This window comes from Helianthus annuus, chromosome 9 (genome assembly GCF_002127325.2).
Source record: "Helianthus annuus cultivar XRQ/B chromosome 9, HanXRQr2.0-SUNRISE, whole genome shotgun sequence".
Lineage (NCBI taxonomy): Eukaryota > Viridiplantae > Streptophyta > Magnoliopsida > Asterales > Asteraceae > Helianthus > Helianthus annuus.
This window is the reverse complement of record NC_035441.2, coordinates 168,799,273-168,826,209: the sequence shown is the minus strand read 5'-3', so window position 1 is coordinate 168,826,209 and position 26,937 is coordinate 168,799,273. Positions and strand designations below refer to the sequence as shown.

At 36.8% G+C, this 26,937-nt stretch overlaps 1 protein-coding gene across 1 annotated transcript; it reads left to right on the top strand.

The window, feature by feature from the left end:
• The first annotated feature begins 13,103 nt into the window (after nucleotides 1-13,103).
• LOC110876727 lies at nucleotides 13,104-15,115 on the top strand. Its single transcript, XM_022124889.1, has 3 exons — nucleotides 13,104-13,839; nucleotides 13,967-14,202; nucleotides 14,792-15,115. Exons 1-3 carry the CDS (start codon nucleotides 13,104-13,106, stop codon nucleotides 15,113-15,115), a joined length of 1,296 nt encoding a protein of 431 aa, XP_021980581.1.
• The last annotated feature ends 11,822 nt before the right edge of the window (nucleotides 15,116-26,937 follow it).

The following is a 26,937-nucleotide window of genomic DNA, read 5'->3' as shown; positions in this document are numbered from 1 at the left end:
CACATTGGTTCTCGCGGTTCTCACAATAAATGGAGTTCCCGCATGAGCCCCTCCCTATATATATAGGATAATGATCCGTTAGTAATCACCATTTATTGTGAGAACCGCGAGAACCAGTGTGAACACAAACAGTAATACCTAAAAATATCTAAAAAAACACCCAATTTTTTTTTACTATTTTTTTGGAAAAATCATTATATTTCATCAATAATAAAAAAAATTTCAAGTAACATTTATCCATGCACATGTGTATATGTATCATTTTTTGACAAATTCTGTAATTCATTACAACTATTAGACAATTGTACTTTCATTTACACTACCATGTGTATTACACTACTTTTTACGTTAACGATATTAGAAATGCACATATGTATCTATATGTATCAACATGAAATTAGGTGTTTTGGTACACTACTTTGAATACACTTTCTCTTTCATCTATCATTCCTTCCATAATACACAAACATGCACATGTGCATTTTTGTCATTTCTTTGACAAATTCCGTAATTCATAATAAATATTAGACAAATGCACTTTCATTTACACTACCATATGTAATACACTAATTTTTACAGTACCAATATTAGAAATGCACATATGGATCTATATGTATCAACATGAAATAAGGTGTTTTGGTACACTTCTTTGAATACACTTTCCCTTTCATCTATCATACCATCTATAATACACTACCATTACCTCCTACTATCCATAATACAATACTATTACCTCCTACCATCCATAATACAATAACATTACCAATATTTTCAGTTTATTACATGTATATAAATACCATTTATACCATCCAATCAACATATTACGTCATAAATTGACAGCTATAACCAAACCATCAACCACTAGATATAACTAACCAAAAAACATGTATTTGGGCCTACTTTTCCATTCAAAATCACAAACTTTTTGTACCAAAACACGTTATATCATGGTTATACATAATGATGCACATGTGCATTTTGAATATTGGTAATGTAAAAGGTAGTGTATTTTGTGTTTGAGTGCTTTTTTGATTTTTAGATTTTATTTTGTGTTGATATTTGTTCTCGCGGTTCTCACAATAAAGGTGGTTCTCAAATGAACCTTACCCTATATATATATACACATATAGGGTTATTGGATTTTATCACCCTTAACTATTAGCCATTGGCCGCTGCCACCCTCAACTATTATTTTGACGTCCGCCACCCCCAGCTTAACATTTAGTATGTTCTGTCACCAGATCACTAACTTTTGATTTTGTTACTATGCTTTTGGGGGTATCCTAAGAACCCTAGAACCTTCCTAAGATCCCTATGACACCCCAAAAAAGTATAGTAACAGGATCAAAAGTTAGTGATCAGTTAACAACGGGGTGACAGAACACAATAATTGTTAAGTTGGGGGTGATGGTCGTCAAAGTGATAGCTGTAGGTGGCAGCGGTCAATAGCCAATAGTTGGGGGTAATAAATTCCAATAACCCATATATATATATATACATATATATATATATATAGGGGGAGGTTTAAATGAGAACACTAAATATTGTGAGAACCGTGAGAACAAATGAAAAAACCGCGAGAACTTGGTCAAAAACAATTCAAATTAAAAAAAAATTATGCACTTATCATTATTATTCAAATACAATGTTAGAAATTTAATTTACACTTTAAATTTACGTGAATTCGTAAATAAAGAAAATTTACACATGTATAAGTTTGCCATTTACACATGTGTAAATCTGTTATATTTACACATGTGTAAAAAATCTAAAAAGAGTGATTTTGAAAGTAGAAATGAATTATTTGATGTTGTAAATTCTTTTTTTGATGTTGTATCTTAATTACAATGAGGTTTGTATTAACAAATTGGTTTTGATTGGTTTTTTCATTCGTTCTCACGGTTCTCGCAATATTTAGCGTTCTCAAGATAACCCTCCCGTATATATATATATATATATATATATATATATATATATATATATCAGGTGAGGTTCTAGAGTGAACAGTAGTGTATTTGTGAACTTAGTGCACAAATCCTAACAATAGAGCTACATCATCAAATCGTAAAATACACTAGTGTACTTTTATCATCAAATCCTGACTATTGATTTACATCATCAAATCGTAAAATTCACTAGTATTCTTCATCATCAAATCCTGGCCGTTGATTTACAATTGTGTATTGACAATTAAGGGCTAAGATTAGTTCACTAGTTTTCAGAATTAAGGGGTTTTTCACAAATGAACCTAACCCTATATATATATATATATATATATATATATATATATATATATATATATATATATATATATATATATATAGGGAGCCGCTAGAATGAGAACCACCCCGAGTTGTAAGAACCGCGAGAACTACACCCTATGGAGCGCCGTTCGCCATGATTTTTTTTACCAGTAGATGTGTATATTATAAACACAGCCGTAAAAAAATCATGGCGAACGGCGCTCCGTGGGGTGTAGTTTTTTACACCACAAGTTTGGTGAAAAAAAAAAGAAAAAAGAAAAAAAATTAAAAAACACCAAACTTGTGGTGTAAAAAACTACACCCCACGGAGCGCCGTTCGCCATGATTTTTTACGGCTGTGTTTATAATACACACATCTACTTGTAAAAAAAAATCATGGCGAACGGCGCTCCGTGGGGTGTAGTTCTCGCGGTTCTTACAACTCGGGGTGGTTCTCATTCTAGCAGCCCCCTATATATATATATATATATATATATATATATATAGGGAGAGGATCATGAGAAAACTAAATATAAATGAGAAAACTAGAAAACTAACTAAAATCCACTAAAAAGGAGGGGGAGGGAGACTTTTAATGAAGGAGAGGGGACTTTTAATGAAGGAGGGGTAAAATTGGAAAAAAAAATATATAACTTTTCAAACATTTCCCATTTCTCCATACGTTATCATTTTAAAACAAAAATGGCACCATAAGATCACAAATTTTCTTATCTTTCATTCAAGTATATTCGAGCATATTTTTTATGACATAAAAAAAGATTTATGGTGTCGTCTTGTTTTCAACACTATTATTATAGTAGTGCACATGTGCAATATAACATGTACTATAATTGCATTACATGCTTAAAATTAGCTTTTTGAGTCTAGTTTAGCTTTTTAGGTTAGTTTTTTTGGAGGTTTAGGATTAGGATTAGGTTTTTGGGTGTGGGGGGAGGGGGGGGTTTAGCTTTTTTTTTTTTGGGGGGGGGGGGGAGGTGGGGTGGGGGGTTTAGGTTTTTTTCGGGTTTATGTTTAGGGTTTAGTTTTAGGTTTTTGGGGGTGGGGGGGGTTTAGGTTTTTGGGGGTGGGGGGAGGGGGGTTTAGGTTTTTTTTTTTTGGGGGGGGGGGTGGGTGGGGGGTTTAGGTTTTTTTCGGGTTTATGTTTAGGGTTTAGTTTTAGGTTTTTGGGGGGTGGGGCGGTTAGGCTTTTGGTAGGAGGGTGAATTTAGGTTTTTGGGGGTGGGGGGGGGTGGGTGGTGGTGGGTTAAGTGGTTTAGACTTTCCGTATTAGTGCACATGTGCAGTACAACAATTTTTTTTTTTGAAATTTTTTTCCATACATAAATAGTAGCGATTTTTCTTTAAAAAATTGTAAAAAAAATTTGGTATTTTTTTAGGTTTTTTTAGGTTTTTTTAGTTAGTTTTTTGGTTTTCTCATTTAAACTAGTTTTCTCATGATCCATCCCCTATATATATATATATATATATATATATATATATATATATATATATATATATATATATAGGAACAGGATCAGGAGAGAACCCCTCAAAGTGTGAGAACGGTGAGAACGATTCTCAGCCACAAGATCTTAGTGGTTTGTGGCTGAGATTGATACGATGGCATTTTTGTAAACAATAGGGGCCTTGGAACTTCCAGGAGGGGTAAAATAGGAAGATCCAAACAAAGGTGCACATGCCATTCATGATGGAATGGGTTTGGAATGGTGTTTAACATGTTTAAATGATTAACTTTATGAGTTTTTATGTGTTTAAATGTTTAAATGTTTGGAATTGAATAAATACGAGAAGTTGATGTTTTGTAGGTTAAACACGAAGATTGGACGTGTTTCGAGGAAAATAAGTGGAGTGGAATTGAAGATCTTGGGATATGGTATGATAGAGGGCTGAATTATGAAGACGTGGCCGCAAACGGGGAGGAAAACGGACTTTAAACGAAGAAGTTACGAAGAAAACAGGGTTGTGAAGAATCTGTTAGCAGTAGGTTACGGCTTCAGTCTGTTCTGGTGTAAGCTACGGTGCTGGGTTACGAAAATTGAGTAAAATATGTTAAAACATAGGGGTTTCGATATCTTATTAATTCCAGCTGGGAGGCACGACTAAAGGGACGAATTTTAGGGTTTCTCTTGAGTTTTTCCCACCATTCCACATCATCTAATCATCATTCCATCATCAATCATGCCTTCCAACATCAAGATTGAAGATCAATTCATAAGCATGAGCGGCTAATTCCTTCATGGTTTCCTCCGGATGGATGATTTTCGTATGTTAGGTGACTTTATGTGTTTTTGAGATTTATTAACTCGGTGATCTAAGCATTTAATGCTTTTCACCTATGATTTGATTGGTTGATTGTAAACAATTACATTTTATTTAATCGTTAATCTTTAATTATTCAATTCCCGAGAGTTCTAGTAATCGGGATATATTTGAGGCGGGATTAGGGATGGTAATTGCGATTGATATTCATTTGATAACCTCCCATTATGTATTGATCGGAATACTTAGTCGTTGAATATCACAATCAATTGATTAGGTCAAACACTTATGTCTATGTGAGTGTTATGATAAAACACATAATCGAATCTAACTGGAAATATGAATTCCGGAGGAACCATTGTTCTTCCTATTGATTAAAACCTCAATTTAATTCGTTTACTTCAGCAATTTCACAAATCCACAATCAAGATTTACTTTTACGCAATAGATAATCAACCCTTAACATTTTGACACTTTCCACAAGCCTCCCTTGGTTCGATACCCTGCTTATTCTATACTAATAGTTTAAATAGGTTTTTGCATGTCCATAACGATAGACATCAAAATGGCGCCGTTGCCGGGGAGGCGTGCGCAAAGTGTTTAGTGTTAAGTTCTAGTTTTAGTTAAATATACAAAAATCCAAAAATAGTGTCTTTTTATTTTGTTCGGATTTACGCGAGGTTTTCTTGTTTTTGTTTGTGCAGGTGATTTAGGAAGTGTATGCATCATACTCGAAATTCCGGGAAGTCATCACCATTAGTGTTCGACCCAGAGATCGAGAGAACAGTAAAGCATACAAAGCGAGTACTACATCGTGAGAACAAGATTCTACAATCATCTATACCAACATCTAAAACAATGGAGAACTTAGTAACACCGGAGAAACAACCCGCAACTTCACAACCGCAACAATTCTCACCAACACCTACCCAACCTTCACCAAACACTACCATACCACCACCACAGTCTCCACAACCTACTTCTACATCTCCAGTACCATCATTCTCAACCTTTTTCCCAAACCTTGATAACATTCAACCAACTTCTACCCAAGCAACATCTCTTCAACACCCAACTACGACCCAGACTGATAATTTACAGCAGTCGTCTCCTTAGGTTAGGATCATTCCTGATGACACTCCATTACCAAGTCAAACTCAAGCACCTAATGCAACATCAATTCCGCCAGCCGCCCTACCAGTCATTTCACAGCAAAGTCAGCCAATGCCAAATCTTTATAGATCGACCATTTATGATCAAGGAAATAATTCAGGGGATTTCGACGATGGCTATGAGAAATATGATAACTACGTGGGTCAAAACGAGAGACAAGTGGTCAATACGGGTATCTATGAGAGGCAAACAGTTGGGGCAGGTGGATTCGAAGGAATTAATCAAGTGAATTTGGGTTATCAGACGTTTGTACAGCAACAACAAGTTCCATATCAACAACCGCAGGTGCAACCGATACCGATGCAGCAGCAATATAATCAACCTGACCCAATCAATCAGCAGCCTATTCCGAGAAGGCCGGTGGTGGATATTCCATTACCACCACCGGTACCTCAGATGCAGGGTCAGGCAAGACCGCTGCCACGAAACTTACATCGACCGGCGATTTTACCCGAAGGAATTCCACGACGAAATAATCGAGGTCCAGTTTGAGGTATAGAGAGCCACTTCAGACCTGCTATAGCTAACAACCCATCACCGGTTGTGATTCCACAGCTACAAGGAGGGCGGTCATTCGAAGTACGAACATAATCAATATCCAGTCTGCCCAAGTTTCAGGGTCACGCACATGAAGAACCATATCTGCACATTGCTGCATATGATGCATGTTGCAACACAATCAGCAGCCAAGGTTTCTCAGTTGATGATGTGAAATTGGTACTTTTCAAATTCACACTTGAAGACAAAGCGCAGCAATGGTATCATTCGTTACCATCAGCTTCGATCTTCACATGGGGTGAAATGAAGCAACAATTTTTAGATGATTTCTATACTCATTTGCGTACTAACAATGCAAGGAAGGATATTTGTGGTTTTTGACAACAGCCCGGTGAGTTATTTCACGAAGCGTTCAATCGTTTCAAAAAGATGCTCAAGAACTGTCCACGTCATGGGATATATCTGTGGGACCTTATGAATACATTCCACGAAGGCCTAACAAATGAAGATGCAAGGGATGTAAATTCAATATCCAATGGTACTTTTGGAACGAATTATGAAGAGGATGATTGGGAATATTTAGAAAGAACCGCAAGGGCATCAAAACGTAAGGCTCAATCTTCATGCTCGGTTAACAGTACAAGGCTTATAAATCCTAATATCTCCTATCAAAACCCTAGTCTGCTAGAGCATTGAGGCTAGTGTGCTTTGCTCAATACAAGCTCCCTACGGTTGCTACATAGTGATATCCACATTCGTTCCGCAAGGTAGCGAATATCGTCCGACTCGCCAAAGGTTGCTTCTCCATGCCCCGCATGAGTTCAACTTGAAATCTTCTTCCTTCAGTTCTCCAGTTTGAATAGATCGAGTCTGATCCGGTAGGTTAGAGTCGATAGTGAGCTGCAAAGCTCGTGCACATTCAAGTTCACAGTCATAATCATCCAAAAGTCCCATCCAGCGATGCCATTACCTGATTTAGCTCTTTCAAAGTCAGAGTACACGGGAGGCTCTTGTGATCGGTCTAAGCAGTACATTTGGTACCGTCCAAGTAATGCCTCCTACTTAAATCCAAGACCATGGTTTCCACCCCAGGTTGTGAGTCGTGCAATTCTTCTTGTAAACCCACCACGTAGGCCATCTCCTTCTCGTGTTGCATCGATGTGTAATTGGGACTCTGATTCGAACCATCATGATATACCACTAAATCACCCGCACCCTCGGGTAAAGACTATGCTCAGTGTATTGCAGAGTTGGAATTCAAAAGCTGGAAAGACGTCCTCCTGTTTTGTCTTCCACTAACACAGCACCCTGCTGTGCTAAAGAGGTTACAGCGGCGCAATTTCCGAAAATCCCTCGATGAATCTGCGATAGTATCTAGTGAAACCAAGGAATTGTTTTATCCCCGATGCACTATTTGGTGTCGATCAATATTTAATGAAATAGATCTTTAGCGAGATCTGCATGTAACCCCACTTCTTGTTTTACACGACCAAGAAAGTGTACTTCTCGGATCCTGAAGTCACACTTAGGTAGATTTCGTATGGAGTTGCTCCTCCCTCAGGAGTTCTACGATAAGATGCATATGCCACCCATGGTGTTCCTTTCTCCTGGAGGTGATTCAAAACATCATCAAGGAACACGGTCGATTCATGTGATCTATAATGCTGCTGGCGTGCTAATTAACTCAATGGTCATGGTGAACAAAGTCGCAATGGCCGTATTGCGTTCAATATGTCGTTCTAGGAACATTCTCCCCTTGGACTTCCATCAGATAATAGTTCGCTCGTTCATCAATCCTCGAATAGGAGCTTAACCCTTGCAACTAGTCAACATGTTGTCAATACATGGTCGAGGCGAATGATTCTTGACTGTCACTTTGCTGAATTCTCAATAGTTAGTACATATACGAAAAGGCTCATCTTCACGGATATAACTGGGGCTCCCCAGAGCGAAAAACTAAGTCCGATAAAACTCCTATCCAACAGTTCCTGAAGTAGATTAGTCAGTTCCTGCAACCTTCCTGATGTGAGACAATAAGGGGTACTAGTAATAAGAGCTGCTTCTGACAGGATACCGATCTGATATTCCACCTGACGATGTGAAGGTAAACCTGAGAGTTCTTCAGGTAGCACACAGGGAGAAATCATGAACAATTGGTGGATCCTCGATCCTCTCTTCCTTAATCTTAATATCAGTAACGAGTGCTAACATAGCGGGGTAATCCTTCCGTGAATACTTCTGGACTTTCATTGCTGACATGGCGCTAACCTTTGCACCACTCTGACGCTTTAGAACAGATAACAATTCTCCACTAGGGAGAAGGATACGCAAAATTTTCTTCTCACAGGGTATATCTTCGCGATCTCTGGATAACCAATCCACACAAACTACTACATTGAAAGCATCAAGGGTAGTAGAAGAAAGGTCAATTTCGAACACTTGTCCCACAAGGTCGAGTTTGCATCCCAACAAGCATAGGAAGTTTCAATTGTCTTGCCATCAGCCGATCCCACCACAGGTTCAGATTCAAGAAGCATCAGGGTTAAACAAAACAGATACGAAGCGATTAGCTACTCATACTAGCTAGCATGTTGCTATTCTTCTTGGCGTCGCTCACGCAAATCCTAAATGCCCTACCACGAGCATCATTTCCAGTGTTGTTGTTGTCGTCGTTCCCTTGGTTGTTGTCGTCTTGATCCTAACAACGGCCAGCCCATGTCATAGTCATCTTCATTTCCATACTGTAGGCTATGATTACGAGTTCCTTGATGTTGCCGTGACGTTGCCTCTACCGTCATTGCTTGAGTTGGAGCCTTACCATCTTTCACCAACTGGGTCCATCTTGTCACATTTCCGTGTCACGTCCTAAGGCGTTACTCATTGTGTTGGCAGCTACACATTCCATACCATAGTCCATGGTCATCGTTTATGTCCCGATTAATTCATAAGAATTAACCGCCATAAGTCGCTGTCTAGTGTTAAGGATTTTTGAAGTCAAATTGCTGATGTTCGTTGCCAGAAACCAAGGCCGTTCTAATACCGAGGTCGGTGAGATACTCCGATCATCCTCTTGCCCCTCAAACTTGCAAGTTGGTCGAGTAATACACAGTACGTTGCTAGGGTGTTGCAGAAACGATCGCACTTACGGAATCTAAGGCGTCAATACACAGAGTTCCAACCAATGAAAGGAGTGAGAAGGTATCGACCAATCGTTCGACGCTGCAACATCCAACTCAGGGATGTTCGTACAAGCACCTAACATTCTACACAGTTCGCTAGGCGTTCAGATGGGTGTTCAGGTAATACTTGATAGCATCAAGATTAGTAAGAATTCAGAGAGGTGAAAAGGTCACATTCAGGTAGGAGACATTCACTCCTATGATCCCTATAGACTCGTTACGTTTCACATTGATCAAATAACGGAACAGAACCCCTTTTTCACTTGTTAAGCCTCACTGGGACTCGCATGCACCCCACATTATTATTATCTGTGCACCCACAATAATATTGCGATTTGCATGCTCATCTCAGTTCCTCCTAACTCATGTCAAATGGTACCTCAGACTCGAATAGCAAACATAGAGCATCTCAAAACATGAGTCACGAATGTCTAAGGTAACACCACACTATCAACCACTTAACACATGCAAGTAACACATGAATCCATACTGTTGTGCTAAACGTGCAATCACATGCAATATCATATGTAAGTGTTCACTAGTTATGCAGTACAATGAGTAAACGAGAGACGAACCTTGCAATCTGGAGCTGAGTGTCATGGTCGTATTCACGTATTCGAAACTGTTCGGTTATAGTTTGGTTTTATAAAAACGTTTTTAAAACCAAGTTCACTATAACCAGTGGCTCTGATACCAACTGTCTCACCCCCAAAATACCCCTTGCGGAAACACCGTGGGCGTGTGACGTACCAGGATCTTAGCCACCAATCACATTGAACTCATACATATATTTAAATAAAGCTTTCATTCATTAACATAAAGTATTACAAAATGTTACATATCATTCATTGTATACAGCAGAAGCATAACTCATTTGTTAAGTGTTTTATAAACCATGTGTACATAAACCATTGGGCTTGTATTGCGATTCCATGAATCTCGACCCATGACCACTCCAGCATCCCAGACAGTAAGTCCCAATGATATAAACCTATAGACCTGCAAGCATGCAGACAAGTGTGTCAGACGACGCTGGTGAGTTCAAAGTTTTGTTAACGCGTTTAGTTACCAGTTACCAGATTAAAACGTTTCACAGATTTGATGTTGTTAATCACACGCTTACCGCAGATGGCTCCAGATTATTTGCCCTAAACCCCATTGCCTCTATCAAAGCAATGGTCAAGATGGGGGTCATTAGTTCATCACCGACCTCCCCGGTGCGGTGTGAGGGTGCCAAACCTAAGTAGCGCTATTAACTAATACCCCGTTACCCTACAAGCAACAATCGGTAGGAGGGACTTGAATGATAGATATAGACGTGTATTAACCAACAACCCAGGTTTAACATTCCAGTCAAACCCATTACCCGACATTCCTCCCCGGAACGTTTACCAGATGTCCCAACCCGGGACGCATGCTTGGAAAAAGAGCAGTGAACTCACCTTTGTTTTGCTCGGTAAGATTAGTTACTCGTTTAACAGTTGATCAAACACGTCCTAGTATGGTTACCAATGACAGTCAGTTCTGTATACACATAAATCACATATTCTTCGTACACATTATACAAGTAGCGAACAAGTAAGGCACATATCCTCACTCAAGTTACAGCAAGTGATCGAGCCATAAGTTTACTCACGTCACAAGTTCGTATTTCACAATGGCGCATATCAAGCAGTTTGGTTTACATTCAAGTAATCATGCAAGTTCACATACATGTAACAACTTAATAGTCAGTACGTCAAACATTCAAGTGTGCGACTACGTTCCAGGTGTGCGGTCTATTGTGCGACCGGACGCAACCATGAAATGTGCGGTTCGTAAATTACCCGGCCCTTTAGGGTCCGAAGGAAATGTGCAGCCCATTAGAGGGTGGCCCACATCGAGTGGGCGGCTACCAGCTTATTCGGCCCACTAAATATTAACATACAATCAATTATCATCAAAATTAATATCAATCAAATCAAATAACATAATACTTTCAATAATTGTTCATTATCATGTATAACTAACCCATGGACTAAAGCTTGCTACCAATTATATTAAAATTCTATGTTTATTATGTCATCCCAACAGCTATCGGCATCACATAACATCAAAGCATTGACAATATTATTAGGATACCCACTTTGTTTGATTAGGTCAAGACTACCACACATGGCCGCCATTTTCCTTATTCAAAGTTATCAAGCTTTATCCAACCATGTACCTTCCATTCTATTGGGCCGTTAGAACTAATTAGCATCATAATTGATTAGGATATCCACTACTGTTACATCACAGTTAATTATGGATCCCACATTGACTACATGCACACACAACGATATAAAGCCCACATATATTCCTAACTATGCAGCCCTAATTTATTGTCATCACACTATCACCATTAATTAAAACCATCTTCACACAAGAATATTATAACAATCAGTATGTTCACAAATCTAACCATACTTCCTACAAAAGTCCCTGCTCTAATGTCTAAGCACAACATCCGACGGCACATAATATCAAGTATAACATTAACGAAAGTCATGATGACATACTGACTGCAATAGAGACACGAGCAAGCGAAATGAAAGGGACCTGCGATCAATTCTGCTGCCGTAGCACACTCGAGGGGAAGGAAATCAGTGTCTAGGGTTAGTTTATGTAATAGTTGTGTGATATCTTTTATGGCCATGCACCCCCCCCCCCAATCGAATATATGAGCCCCAACACTACCGGGGCTAACCTTGGGCTGATTATAAGGGAAACTGGGCCAGCTCTTGGGCTATTAAAAGGATGCATAAGCGGGTTAAGTGTGAGGGGAGGTTTCAAGTGGGGCGCATGGTCTCCGGCCCAAATTATGTAATTAAACGAAGCCCACTACAGTTTCTTACTCTACTACGCACGTACGAATACTCCATTGCGTCATAAGTAGTCAAGAACATATAACACGTTTAACGGTTTCACGTATAGTTAACATACACATATAACATTTAGCGAAGAACGAGTTTAACCTACTAAGTCTTGTATGATCGTGATATAAAAGCAATTAAATGTAAAGACACACGCCAAAGGTTGTGGAGTTTAAGTAGTGCTTACCTTAAATATTCAGGTTGTCACAAACCGATTCTACCTCCGTTTCCCGAAGCCTTGAAGGATCCGGGTAATACAAAAATAATCAATAAAAGGGGACCTCAACCGGAGGAAATTTTAGAGGTATTTAAACAAGTAAAAATCAACTTACCCTTAATTGACGTTATTAAACAGGTTCCGGCTTATGCTAAGTATCTAAAGGACTTGTGCACTCAAAAACGGTAGCACAAAGACCCTAAAAAAGTTGATCTCACTGATACAATTAGTGTTGTATTGAATGGGGTCCTTCCACCCAAGCTACGAGATCCCGGGACGCCTTTAATTTCTATACAAGTTGGCGATTTTAAAATGAGTAGGGCGTTGTTGGATCTCGGAGCTAGCGTGAGTATCCTTCCGGGAAGATTGTACGACAAATATGATTTTGTCCACTACGTCGTGCCGACACAACTGTTGTGTTGGCAGATTTGACCCCTAAGCTTCCTCGAGGGATAGTTCGTGACGTGATAGTTAAGGTTGAAGAGTTCGTCTTCCCTGTTGACTTTTTGGTGCTTGACTATGTCTCTGCTGATAAAGTCAATCAACCAAATGTTATCTTGGGCGACCTTTCTTAGCCACTGCACATGCTCAGATTGATTGTCACACCGGCACAGTCGACATGACATTCGACAATAGAAAGGTCCGATTGAATGTGTTTTCTAATGTTTCTGACATGTTTCAAAGTGATGAATGTTTCATGGCAGATATTATAGATGGATGTGATCCTCATGTCGAGGATGAGATGCCCGAGTGTTGTTTTTTTTGTGACAGGGTACAAGAAAATCACATGTGTGATTTGGAAGAGGAAGTTCAGAAGTTGGAGGCACAAGCGGTGCAAGAGAGAAGGCCTCCATGGTCCCATCAAGTGGAGGGCCTTCCAGCTGAGATTTCTTCAGGGTTGAAACCATCACTAATCAGCCCACCAAAGGTAGAGTTGAAAGAGCTGCCCGCGCATCTAAAGTATGCGTTCTTAGGAGAGGATCAGACTCTCCCGATAATTATTGCAGCTAATTTGGAGAAAGAACAAGAAGAAGCACTACTGAAGGTGCTGAAGACCCATCGAGCAGCGATCGGGTGGACTCTCGCTGATTTAAAAGGTATAACTCCTTCTGTTTGTATGCATAAAATTATTACTGATGCAGATGCGAAGCCTATACGGGATACACAAAGGAGGCTTAATCCTAACATGCGAGAAGTAGTAAAGAAGGAGGTAATCAAGTGGTTGGACCATGGGATCATATATCCCATTTCAGATAGTGCATGGGTAAGTCCAACCCAAACGGTGCCGAAGAAAGCAGGCATTCAAATTATCAAGGGTGATAATGGTGAGCAGATAGCCACCTGGCCGGTGGCGGGTATGTATTGACTACCAAAAGTTGAACGCTGCCACATCAAAGGATCACTTTCCTTTGCCCTTTATTGACCAGATCGTCGAAAAACTATCAGGTCAGAAATATTACTATTTTCTTGATGGTTATTCAGGGTACAATCAGATTGCTATCCACCCCGATGACCAAGAAAAGACCACCTTCACATGCCCCTGTGGCACATTCGCATTTAGGCGAACGCCATTTGGGTTGTGCAATGCCCCGGCTACCTTTCAAAGGTGTATGATGAGCATATTCTTGGATATGGTCGTGGACGCCCTAGAGATATTTGTGGATGATTTTTTGGTCTTTGGGTCATCCTTTGATACATATTTAGATGAATTATCTAGGGTATTAGAGAGATGTGTCCAAACGAATCTAGTGCTCAGTTGGGAAAAGAGCCATTTTATGGTTCAAGAGGGTATAGTGTTAGGACATGTCGTGTCAAGTAAGGGGATAGAAGTTGATAGAGCAAAAGTGAGAGTCATTTCTACTTTACCTCCCCCGACCAATGTGAAGGGCGTTCGTTCCTTTTTAGGACACGCCGGATTTTACCGTAGGTTTATTAAGGGCTTTAGTGTCATAACGAAACCTTTATGTAACCTATTATTGAAAGATGTTCCATTTGAATTCGATGACAAATGTTTAAATGCGTTTAATGTGCTAAAGGAACAACTAGTACAAGCCCCAATCTTGCAATCACCTGATTGGACGAAACCCTTTGAAATCATGTGTGATGCAAGCGATTTTGCTATTGGGCTGTACTTGGCCAACGGGTAGATAAGAAACCGGTCATTATCTACTACGCAAGCAAAACTCTCTCCGATGCCCAATTGAATTATACCACAATGGAGAAAGAGTTGCTTACCGTTGTCTATGCCTTAGATAAATTCCGATCTTATATTTTTGGAAGCAAAGTAATCATTTACTCTGATCATAGTGCAGTCAGGTATTTAATGGAGAAAAGGATGCCAAACCGAGGCTGATTCGGTGGGTCCTTTTATTGCAAGAGTTTGATCTAGAAATCAGAGACAAGAAAGGGTGTGAGAATGTAGTCGCTGACCACCTGTCACAACTACTGGCTGGAATAGAGGATGTCACACCGGAGATCAATGAACAGTTCCCAGATGAGTTTATAATGTCTGTTAAATCTGGACCATGGTATGCTAACTTTGCAAATTATCTTGTTTCGGGTACGGTGCCAGATGCATGGAACGAGCGGAGGAAGCAACAATTCCTAACGCAAGTGAAGAACTATATCTAGGATGAGCCAGATTTGTTTAGGATTGGGGCTGATCAAATCATCCGACGATGTGTTCCCGAGACAGAGTTTTTGGATGTGTTACAGCACGCTCACTCATCTGCATTTGGTGGTCACTTTAGCGGCCAAAAGACGGACCACAAAGTGCTTGAAAGTGGTCTTTATTGGCCAACTTTATTTAAAGATGCTTTTGAATTCGCTAAACATTGTGTTAATTGCCAAAAGATGGGTGGGATATCTAAAAGGGATGAGATGCCGATGCAACCAATCTTGGTTGTCGACATATTTGATGTGTGGGGAATCGATTTCATGGGACCATTCCCCAATTCTAATGGTAATCTGTACATCTTAGTGGCAGTCGATTATGTTTCAAAGTGGATTAAAGCAATTGCCACTAAGACGAACGACCATGCCGTTGTTCGCAAGTTTGTCCAATCAAACATTTTTGCTAGGTTTGGGACTCCCCGGGTAATCATTAGTGAAAGGGGGTCTCACTTTAAAAACTTTAACTTTGGCAGACTGCTGAAACGGTATGGCGTGGACCATCGAATTGCTACACCATATCATCCACAAACGAGTGGACAGGTTGAAGTGTCGAATAGGCAGATAAAAGAAATTTTGCAAAAGACGGTGCGAACTGACCGTAAGGATTGGTCGACCAAATTGGATGACGTCTTATGGGCATATCGCACCGCCTATAAAACTCCTATTGGCACTACACCTTATCGTATGGTGTATGGGAAGGGTTGTCAGGCCATGGAAATCGCACATCATGCATGGTGGGTTGTTAAACAAGTCAATACTGATTATTCTGATGCAGGTGCCCACAGGTTGTTGAAGCTAAGTGAGCTTGAAGAATTACGCAATGAGGCATATGATACCGCTGCCGCATATAAAGACAAGATGAAGGCGGTGCATGACGCGAAATTAAGGCGTCTGGTTTTTGCGGTAGGTCAATGGGTATGGCTTTTTAACTCACGTCTTAAGTTATTTCTAGGAAAACTGAGAAGCAAATGGACTGGTCCGTTTGTTATCACACGAGTGGGGAAATTCGGGGACGTGGAGATTGAAGACCCGAAGGACCAAAGGAGACAAGTGGTGAATGGTCACTGATTGAAACCGTACTTGGACGGTGATGACCTTAACCCGATACCAGAGGAGGTGAGCTTTCTTGCAAGTTCACCGGAGTATACGACCGAATGATAGTCATGAGAAGGCCGGCTGAAGACTAAAACTTATAAAAAAAAAAAGACATCAATTCATCATCATCATTCAGATCGTTCATCATCTGGGAGTCGGCTACATCACATGAGCCATTTTCTCTTCTATTGATTTAAACCTTAGTTTTTATTCGTTAACTTAGACAATTCTCTTAAACAATGAAACTCTCAATTGATTTTTACTTTTTAGCGTTAGTTAATTAACACTTAGCACAATAACACTTTCCACAATCCTCCTCTGGTTCGATATCCGACTTTCTCTAGATACTAGTTTATTTCGGTTTTTGCATGTCACTAACGACAGACATCAATTCACAAGCCATTTTTCCCCATCATATTTAAACGACAATAACTTTTTTATACGTGATTATTTTTCGAAAAAAATTACACCATAAAACTCAGTGTTTTTTTTTTTATTTCCAACGAGTATACTATTGATATACTTTTTGAAAAAAAATTAACTGGGTTTTATGGCGTTTTTCTGAACTAGGTGTTTTATGGCGTTTTAGACTAGTTATTTTCATGGCGTTTTTCTGAACTAGGTGTTTTTATGGCGTTTTAACTAGTTATTTTCATGGCGTTTTTCTGAACTAAGTGTTTTATGGCTTTTTCAACTGAGTTTTTTCATGGCGTTTTTCTGAACTAGGTGTTTTATGGCGTTTCTTACAGTACAAATTATGATTTTTCTGAGCTCAAAAGATATTAATTTAGGCAATTAGACACAAAAAAAATGTTTTTTTGAGCTATATGGCTCAAAAAATGGTTTTTTTGAAGTTGTAAATTATAGCTCAAAAAATAGCTTTTTTTTAACTGGGAGTTTATGGCGTTTTTTTTCAGCTATATGGCTAAAAAATGGTTTTTGGCGTTTTTTTGAGCTATATGGCTAAAAAAAATTTTTTTTTTTAGTGTTGTAAATTATAGCTCAAAAAAATAGCTCTTTTTTGTTTTAGTTTTTAGTTTTTTCTTTTTTGTTTTTTGTTATGGCGTTTTAATGAGCTAGCTCAAAAAAATAGTTTTTTTTGAGCTGTTGTCCATTTTTTTGAGCTGTTGTAAAGTATAGCTCAAAAAAATAGTTTTTTTTTGGCTGTGAGCTTTACGGCTAAAAAAATGGTTTTTTTCAGTTGTTGTAAATTATAGTTTAAAAAATAGCTTTTTTGTTAGGGCGTTTTAATGGAAGCTATATGGCTAAAAAAATGGATTTTTTTTTAACTATTGTAAATAATAGCTCAAAAAAATAGCTTTTTCTTGCCGCGAGTTTATGGCCTTTTTTTAGCTTAAAAAAAAGTTTTTTGAGCTGTTGTAAATTATAGCTCAAAAAAATAGTTTTTTTTTGTTATGGCGTTTTATTTGAACACCCAATTCACGTGACTGAATTTTTTGACAATATTACCACTTAGTATAATTTAACATTAATGCCACATGTTACCACCAAAATTGTTCTCACCGTTCTCACACTTTTCACCGTTCTCTCTAAATTCTGACCCTATATATATATATATATATATATATATATATATATAGATCTTAAGAGAAGTACTTGCTAATTAAGAAACATTCTGAACCACACAAATAAATATATTTTTTACTTCTAATCACAGTTTAAAGAGTTTTTTATTTTTAATATATACATATATGTATATTGTCAATTCTTAAACTATAAATATATGTATAGTAGGGCAATTATAGAGAAAAAAATCCATGTTAGTTACAAAAACTATGAAACACACTGAATGGAACTCTTTTTGCCACGTATTACACTTTTTAGTCAGAGACTGCCACGTGTAACATGTAACAGCTTTTGCAGACTTTCAGTTTGTTTTTTTTTTTTTTTTTTTGAAAAGCAAAAAGTGTAATAGAATCAATCTCAACCTTTGATTTTTTTTTAAATGGATGATGGAGATGAGGTTTTCGGAGTTTTTATAACTTATATGAGTTTTCTTTCTATCTCTCCACGCGTTTAGCATGAAACATATGTGATATTTAGAACCATAATCTTCCTTTACACATATGTACAGTAGAAAAACATATTTAGAACTATAATCTTCCTTTATATACATATATCTACAATTATTTATACACATCTATACGTGAATGTATATTTTCAAACATAATATACAATCTCTATGTTTCAATTTTAAACATGTATATACATATATGTATTGTTCAAGATTAGAAATATACACATTTGTATTATCGACTATACATATATGTATATATCCAACAAAAAAAACCCACAGAAAAATCTTTTATTTTTCCCAAAAAAATGCATTTTTTTACGTTTTTTTTTTTGAATAACAAATTTGGATAACAGATTGACCACTGGAGAATTATCGTGCCACCAGCAGGACCACACGATCATATCTAACTCCACCAGGCAACAATGCCTATACGCCAATTTAGGAGGAAACCCAATAAATCTGGGAAAAACATTCCTTGTGAAAATCGAACCCATGATCTAAAGGTCCCTAAGTCTTATCTCATCCTCAAGGGTTTTTTTTTTTTTTTTTTTTTTTTTTTTTTTTTTTTGCAGTTTTGCTTAGGAAAAATGTTTGCTTCAAAATAATAATGTTTCTTACACAATTCTAACACACACTCTATATATATATATATTGTTTTCTGTATTACCAATACGTAATTACATAGTATGATAACAATCAATAAATAATATATTTTTAATTAGATAACATATTGGGTATGTTTGGCATGGAGCTTTTAGCAGCTTTTAGGAGCTTCTAGCTTTAAGTTTTTAAGAAAAAACTCATACTTAATAAAAAGTCTTGTTTGATTGAAGGAGCTTTAAGCTTTTAGGTTAGGAGCTTGAAGCTTTTGGTTGAACGCTACTAGTAGTAGCGTTTAGAAGTAGCTACAAGCTTTTATGGAAAAATGACTATTTTAACCTCTCAAAATAAGGAACTTTTTAATACACCAACTTTCTAAATTTTTAGTTATGTCTATTTTGGTAATTTTGTACATTTTATTAAAAGCTCCAGCTACTCTACCAAACACCAAATATATCTAAAAAGCTACAACTACTAGCTACCAGCTACAGCTACCAGCTTACAGCCACCAGCTACCAGCTACCAGCTTTCAGCTATCAGCCACCAGCTACTTTTACCAAATATACCCATTATAGTGATAAATTCATATGAGAATAAATAAAATAACTAAGTACGTAAAATAATAAACAAATCGAGCTCGCTGTTAAAAGAATAAAAAGTCAAGCTTTAAAGCTTATATTCTTAGACACCTATTAAATCATTTGTTAAAAGTAAACAAGCAAAAATACTTTGATTTAAAAATTTACAATATTTTCAATTTGCTTCTTTTATTCAACATAACTGGTTAAATTTGGTTATCCTGAACATATTTGAAAAGGGTGAAAAAAAAAAGGAATTTGGGAAGGAAAAAAAACAGAGAGATGTAAAATTTATAAATGAACTTCGTTTTTTAAATAAAAGCTGTATATATGTCCATCATATTAACTATTTTTTCATTTAATTGATTTCTAAGTTAACAATTAAAAAAAAACTGAAACTAAGGAAAAATGAAATATAAAGATAAGAATATAATAAAGTTAAAATGCATATTAAAAGATTTTAAATCAAATAAAGATAGAAATCGGGCATTCGCGTGTGAATAAGCCTTGAATTGAATTATTCTAAGCTTTTGTCTTTAGCAATTACTGCAATATATTATATTGCATGAGTGGTATAATATTCAGAAGAATATTAGTTTCTTTATGGTTATTGGTGAGGTTAGAGTCTCTCTCTCCGGTTTAAAAAACTGTGGAGGAGAAGACAAGAACGACATGAAGGAATCGCCGGAATCAGCGCCGCTTCGGCTCATGTGAGCTACCCACGACGTTAACGATTGCCCCTTGTCTATTTTGTTTTCTACTTTTCTTGTTCTTTCACAAACTTACAAAAAAGTTTATATCTACTATATGTATGTTTTGAATATTTTCAATTTTTAATTGCTATCCTCTTTGTAGTCTTGAGAATTTAAAATAAATATGTTAGTAGCTACTAGTTAATTTTACTCATCTCAACTTAACGTCATCTTAGTAATATGTTATTAATTTTGTTTCTATAAATATTATATGACAACACGTTAAGTTCGTTTTTAAATGTGACAACAAAAAAGAATGCTCAAGAACTTACTCATCGTATCTTTCACTAAGACATAATTGTGTGTGAATGAGATAAATGTGACAACACATGGAAACAATTGTAGTATCACTGTTCCTCCAACATATCATTGCTTATTATAAACTATTGACTACATACTTCAATGTAGTATGATCTTCTGTTAGAGTTGCTCAAAACTTCTCCTAGCTAGAGAATTTGTGCACATGTCAGATGTATATTTGTTTGACTTTATCTCACGAACATCGATTAATTTTCCCATAATTTCTGTAGGTCAAAAGTTGATAGGAATTTTTGTGAGATGTGCAATGTTTTGTCAGGTTTTACGTTGCCTTCTCTAATATGAACTATGTAAGTTGAATAGTCTTTGTAAATAATCGTCATGTCCTTGATTGGTTCTGAACCGCATGTTCATTGAATGTGATTGATCATCAATCTCAATAACACGCATTCTCGATCGGCATAGTATATCGTTACTAGTTCGACATGATTTGGTAATGTTGATTGCTTTATCGACCTACAAGAAATCGATTTGCTACCATATGTGAATGCCTGACCTATCTAAGACGGTGCTTTTTGTTGATTAGATAGATATATGACATCAACACACCCAACAGCTTGGGACTCTTCATTTTTCTAGTCTCGCAACTTGAAAATATACTGAAATATGTGCTTTATTCCACTCTAGTGTCTCGATGTTGGGTTCAAATTGTATCTTGCTAGTGTCATGTACAATTATGCGGACATGACATTCATTAGTCTTGCTCTAAAATTTTCTCGCAAGGCCAATTAGAAATCTAAGGGTCATTGCATTTAAAAAAGATGAATATGTTTATCCATAATCAACTCTTGAGATTTAGGAAAACTCTTGGGCTACAAGTCGTGCCTTATACAACATAATCTCATTCTTTTCGTTACTTTTTTTACCGTGAACAATCATTTATAGCCTATTAGTTGATATGCATAAGGGGTCATACTACAAGTCCGTAACGATATGAACTGTTCAAGTGAATTTAACTCGGCCTTTAATGCGTCTTGCCATTTTGGGCAATCATTTATATACATATGCTCTTTTAGAGTTTTGGATACGTAAAAAGTTGCATTGATTACATGTGCAGCCATGGTATATGCGAATATATTGTCAATACGTATTTCACTTCGGTTCCACATTTCACTATTTTATACTTGATTTATTAAGATCTCATGTTTGTTCGGTACTGGAGTTTCTTCTAGAACTTCATTTTCCTCTAATTCAATTCGGAACCTAGAAAACGTAGCTTGAGATTGCAGTTCCAATTGGAACCGAATTTAATAATTTACGAGTGTTGTACAAATATTTAACACCTTTACTAAAAACCATTTACTCATCAAGTTTATCCATCTAAAGCTAGTGGAATTTCTCTGTAACTTGCAATGGCAATTTGGTCAGTAGCAAGTCGGTAGATTACGATATAGGTACAGTACCAAAACACAGTATAGCAACTGCAAAAGATAAAAACAAATATTTCTATTTTCTATGTACACTGGTTTAGCTTTCAAATGGTTTAGTATGTTTAGATAATGACTCGATGTTTTCATATAACATGTTTGTTTATTCTTGGTTGGTTCATTCGCTTGTTACCAAACTATTAAGATAAGCGGTAAAAAATATATGTTAGATCCGTCACTAACAATAAAGATAATATTACATCAACCGAGTTATCAATTACTATGTACATGAATCATGATACATGATCTCGTGCGTTCGTGAGGTTTGTCACTACACAATGTTTATTATGTTACCCAGCACAGGAAAAAAAAGAATAGATCATCTGATATATAGATAACCTAGTGCTTGGCGGATCCAAGATTTATTTTTTGGGAGACGCTTTGGGGTTTAATCGAACTTTTAAGGGGGTGATCGGTATTTTGCCCTACAAAATACACTAAATTTAAATTTTTAAAGAGGCCGCCCCCGGACACCGCAACTCAGCGAGATCAATTCTCGTTACAAAATTGAGCCATCAAAGATCGATGCAAGGATGTTGAAAGTTTAAGTCACAAGGAGATATAGTGGACCAGAAAGTCACAAGAAGATATAATGGACCAGAAATAATAAGCATTAATACATAACTAATACGTGTTCGATGAGCAAGAGGTATGGTCCTTCAGTTTTTTTGTCCTTTCTTTTCTATACTGTTGTACCCTTAAATGTGAAATGTATTGTTGTTGAGATCGATTTTTAACTATACTCGTGTACCAAGTGTTCGCAATCGGTCCACAAACATAAGTTAGAATTATGGTCCACAATCGATTATGTATAACTTTAGATACATGTCAGATCTTATAATTTTTGACTTACTGTAATTATAAAATCTAATTCATGATCAATAAGAAAAACTCTAGTGTAAGCGGTCACACAAGTAGGACAGACTACACAAATCATATGTATTTTTCGTTCCTTTTTTGCTCGCTTTATGGCACTGTTATTATTCATATATTTATGTCTTCACACATTGATAATCGATTTTCAAAGAATTGGGTTCTTCTTCTTTTACTTCATGAGTAAAAAGTGCACAAATGCCAACTCATGTCTAGCATGTAAAATAGTTTAGAAGTCTCCATAACGACCATCACGACAGGGATGAAATTCATATTCATAATAATTATAAAACACAAGCATGTGCAGGGTAGTTACTGAAAGCATGGACCAATTTTTGTACCCTTTTACAAACCATATGAAACTAGTTTAATACCCGGCCGTTGGCCGGGGTTACGTTGATGTATAATATAGTAATAACATGAATAAACATATGAACACAAAGAAATAAAATAGAGTAAGATTACACAAAATTAAAAGAACATGACAAACAAAATTAACCTTTATTAAGTGTACTCAAAAATTAAACATGACAAACAAAAGTGTCATTCTTTAATTTATAAAAGGAAAAGGATCATTAATAGTTTACAACCACAAAAAGATAGAAAAAAATTGATTACTAAAACATGAAATGGTGTCATTTTAATTGCAAACTGTAGGCAAAACAAATTCATGGTGTACACCAAAATAGCTATGTGTGCCGCCGGTCCAAATTTTCCAAATTAATAAAACTAAAACTTACCAAAATGTAAAAAAAAAAGAAGTAATTGTATGCATATATTGTTATCGCGACAAATGAAATGCCAATTTCATACATTGTATAAAACTTGAGTTTTGAACCATATGTTAACTGATAATGTCAAATCGCACATTTTGATATATGACCAATGATCAAGAACCTGCTTAATCCTCCTTTGATCTCATTTACCAAGTGGGCATAATTGTCTATCTCCAATGAACCTGCATGTTGCCCGTTTTAACAACCGAGTTATGCACATTTGTGAGGATCTTTTCCAAATAGTTCTGCAATCCCTTTTATTGGATCTTTTTGCTCGACAATTGACCCCCAACCAAAATCTACACAACACATCCAGTTGTACACATGTTAGCTCGACTTTTGAACCATTTAATCTGTTACAACTCATGGACCCATTTCATTTTTGTCTAAGCTTCTATATTTGACCCATTTAAATTTAGAATAAAATTACTTACTGGTTTGAACCTGCTTCTTATACATAAGCAACAACATCAGGGTGTGAACAATCCAAACTTCCCAACCACCTGACAATTTCAAAATATCAATTGCGAAAAATAAGAAATCACGTGGAAAAAAATGTGAAAAACTTGCAACTTAACACATCTTTAACGGGTCAACTTGACCCGATTGCTTTGACTCGTATTTAAATGGCAAATCAAGTAGCTAAGTCCAGATTAAGAAACACCTAAAAATTTAGTCCTCTCAACAAAATTCATACCTTAGTTTAAAAGAAAAACGTGAAGCACTCCGCGGCGTTCGGGCCATGAAAGAGGAGGCGCAATGCGTGAGGCGAGAACTTCATGTATACGAGTGCATGGGCGATGACTCAAGGCCCTGAGGTGCTTTCCTGGTCAGCTTGTGCGCCTCGCGCATTAGGCGCACAATTTGAAGATTCAGACATGCAAAAAAGACAGAACAGAGTGGCAGTTTGATGACATGAAATCTTTATATTTGACAATATGTTAAAAATATAATAATTTATGCAAAAGAGTAAAATCACTATTCACTTCCCATCCAATTTAACATATATATATATATATATATATATATATATATATATATAGGGAGAAGATCATGCGAGAACCACCTCTTATTGTGAGAACCGCGAGAACCAATGTGAACACACCAAAAATGCCTAAAAATAGCTAAAAATCACATAAAAAATTTTTTTTTGATTTTTTTAATATTTTTTAGGTTAAAATCGCTACTTTTCGAAGCAAAAAAAAAAAAAAAAATTTTTTTTTTTTAATTTTTTTTTTTTAAAAAAAAAAAAATTTTTTTTTTAAAAAAAAAAAATTTTTTTTTTTTTGCTTCGAAAAGTAGCGATTTTAACCTAAAAAATATTAAAAAAATCAAAAAAAATTTTTTAGATTTTTTTTTGATTTTTTTAGATTTTTTTTAGATTTTTTTAGGTTTTTTGGGGTTTAGTTTTTAGCATTTTAGCTTGGGTGGGGGGGGGGTTAGGTTTTTGGGGGGTGGGGGTTAGGTTTTTTTTAGTTTTTTTTAGGTTTTTTTAGGTTTTTTTTAGCTTGGGGGGGGTTTAGGTTTTTGGGGGGGGGGGGGGGGTTAGGTTTTTTTAGGTTTTTTTAGGTTTTTTTAGGTTTTTTTAGGTTTTTTTTAGGTTTTTTAGCTTGGGGGGGGGGGGGGGGGTTAGGTTTTTTGGGGGGGGGGGGGGGTTAGGTTTTTTTTGGGTGGGGGGGGGGGAGGTGGGGGGTTTAGGTTTTTGGGGGGGGGGGGGTTGGGGGTTAGGTTTTTTTAGGTTTTTTTTTAGATTTTTTAGCTATTTTAGGTTGTGTTCACATTGGTTCTCAAGGTTCTCACAATAAGGGTGGTTCTCGCATGAGCTCCTCCCTATATATATATATATATATAATACTTTTAGCCAATCTTTAAGCTTGGATGTGTGACAAAGCACAAACCGACCCGTTCATAAGTAAATGGCTTAAAATTGCCACGTCTATTAGTCATCGATGTAGACAAATTATATAGAAAGAACCATTATATTGTGTTCAATAATAAATGTGTAAACCATGTATGGATATCGGTTAACAAAACTATTGTTGCTCATGTCCCTGCAAGTGATTAGGTATGTGATGTCAGAACGTGGAAAATGAAAATACCAACTAAAAATTGAACCAACTTACATATAAAAGAGTGAGTTCATTCATTGCAGATTTTGAACCGGCCCACATAGGTTATTTCTTGACATAGTTGACATATACCTGAAATTAAACAAAAACAATTGGTTGGATTTGCTCTTGTCAGTTATAACTCAGTGACAGTTTTGAGATTTGATATTTTGATAGATTCCGAGGCACTGTCCCCCCTCAAGGACTTCAAGTCTAGGTGTTTGTGATATTAAATATGCAAATATAGACAGAGGTAAATGAAATGAAAATATCCACAGGGACACGAAATCAAATAATATTTTGCTAGATGATCATTTTAATGCAGAGGTTGTTGATTTCGGATTGTCCAAACTGTTGTGAGATGAATCAAGGATTATGTTTCTACTCAAGTGAAAAAAGACAATGGTAAGTGGCCAACACTCTCTTTTAGTTGACCCGTTTGAGATTAAAAAAATATTAACCCGTCAAACTGGTAAACAGATCATCTCTAAATGCAAAGCTCACTTATCTTGTTTGTTGATCCGCATCTAATAAATTACCCAGTAATCAAACATTTCCCATAAGCTATTGTCCCGTAAATAGCTGATATTTTCATGGGATCCATGAAGCAAGAGAGAATCAAAATTTCTTAAGCCATAAAAAGCATATTCTTAGCTTTGTGCATAGCTTAAATCAGCAACATGCTAGTATGAAACTTAAAAAAGTTCAAAAATTCAGTAAGCTAACCTGTATTAAGTGTAATCGAAATTCATAATTCTTACTCAAGCATTATTCTTTTCACAGGCGGCTTTTAGCCTGCGTTTTTCGTATTGAAGGTCCCGCATTTCAATGACGATCCCAGGTTCAAGAGCAGAAACTTTAGCCCACTGCTGCCTGCAAAATTGTTATTAGAAAGAAAACTGAACAAACCTATGAAATGGCTCAAATAATGTACAATTAGGCTATGGGGTGTGGTTGCTTGCCCACCGATCACCCCATCCTCCACCTCACACCACCTTCCTCTCAATTCCACCTTCCTCTCCCTTCACCGAACCCAACATCTTTACTTTTTAATTAATACTTAGCTATTAAACGAAAATAACCACTTTGGTGTTACGAAAAGATAAGTACCTATCCAGAAGAAGAAGATCTGAGTATAGTTCTTCAAACTTTGCCCGTGTAAGGGTGGCGTCAAATAGCTTCCGAAAACATCCCATTTTGAGTACCCCAATTATC

Excerpts from the sequence above, each read along its gene's own strand:
- LOC110876727 (XM_022124889.1), top strand. The coding sequence starts at position 13,104 with ATGACATTCGACAATAGAAAGGTCCGATTGAATGTGTTTTCTAATGTT. Across the intron at positions 13,840-13,966 it reads AGCCACCTGGCCGGTGGCGG|GGTACAATCAGATTGCTATC; the intron begins GTATGTATTGAC and ends ATGGTTATTCAG. Across the intron at positions 14,203-14,791 it reads ATTTAGATGAATTATCTAGG|TGCAGTCAGGTATTTAATGG; the intron begins GTATTAGAGAGA and ends CTCTGATCATAG.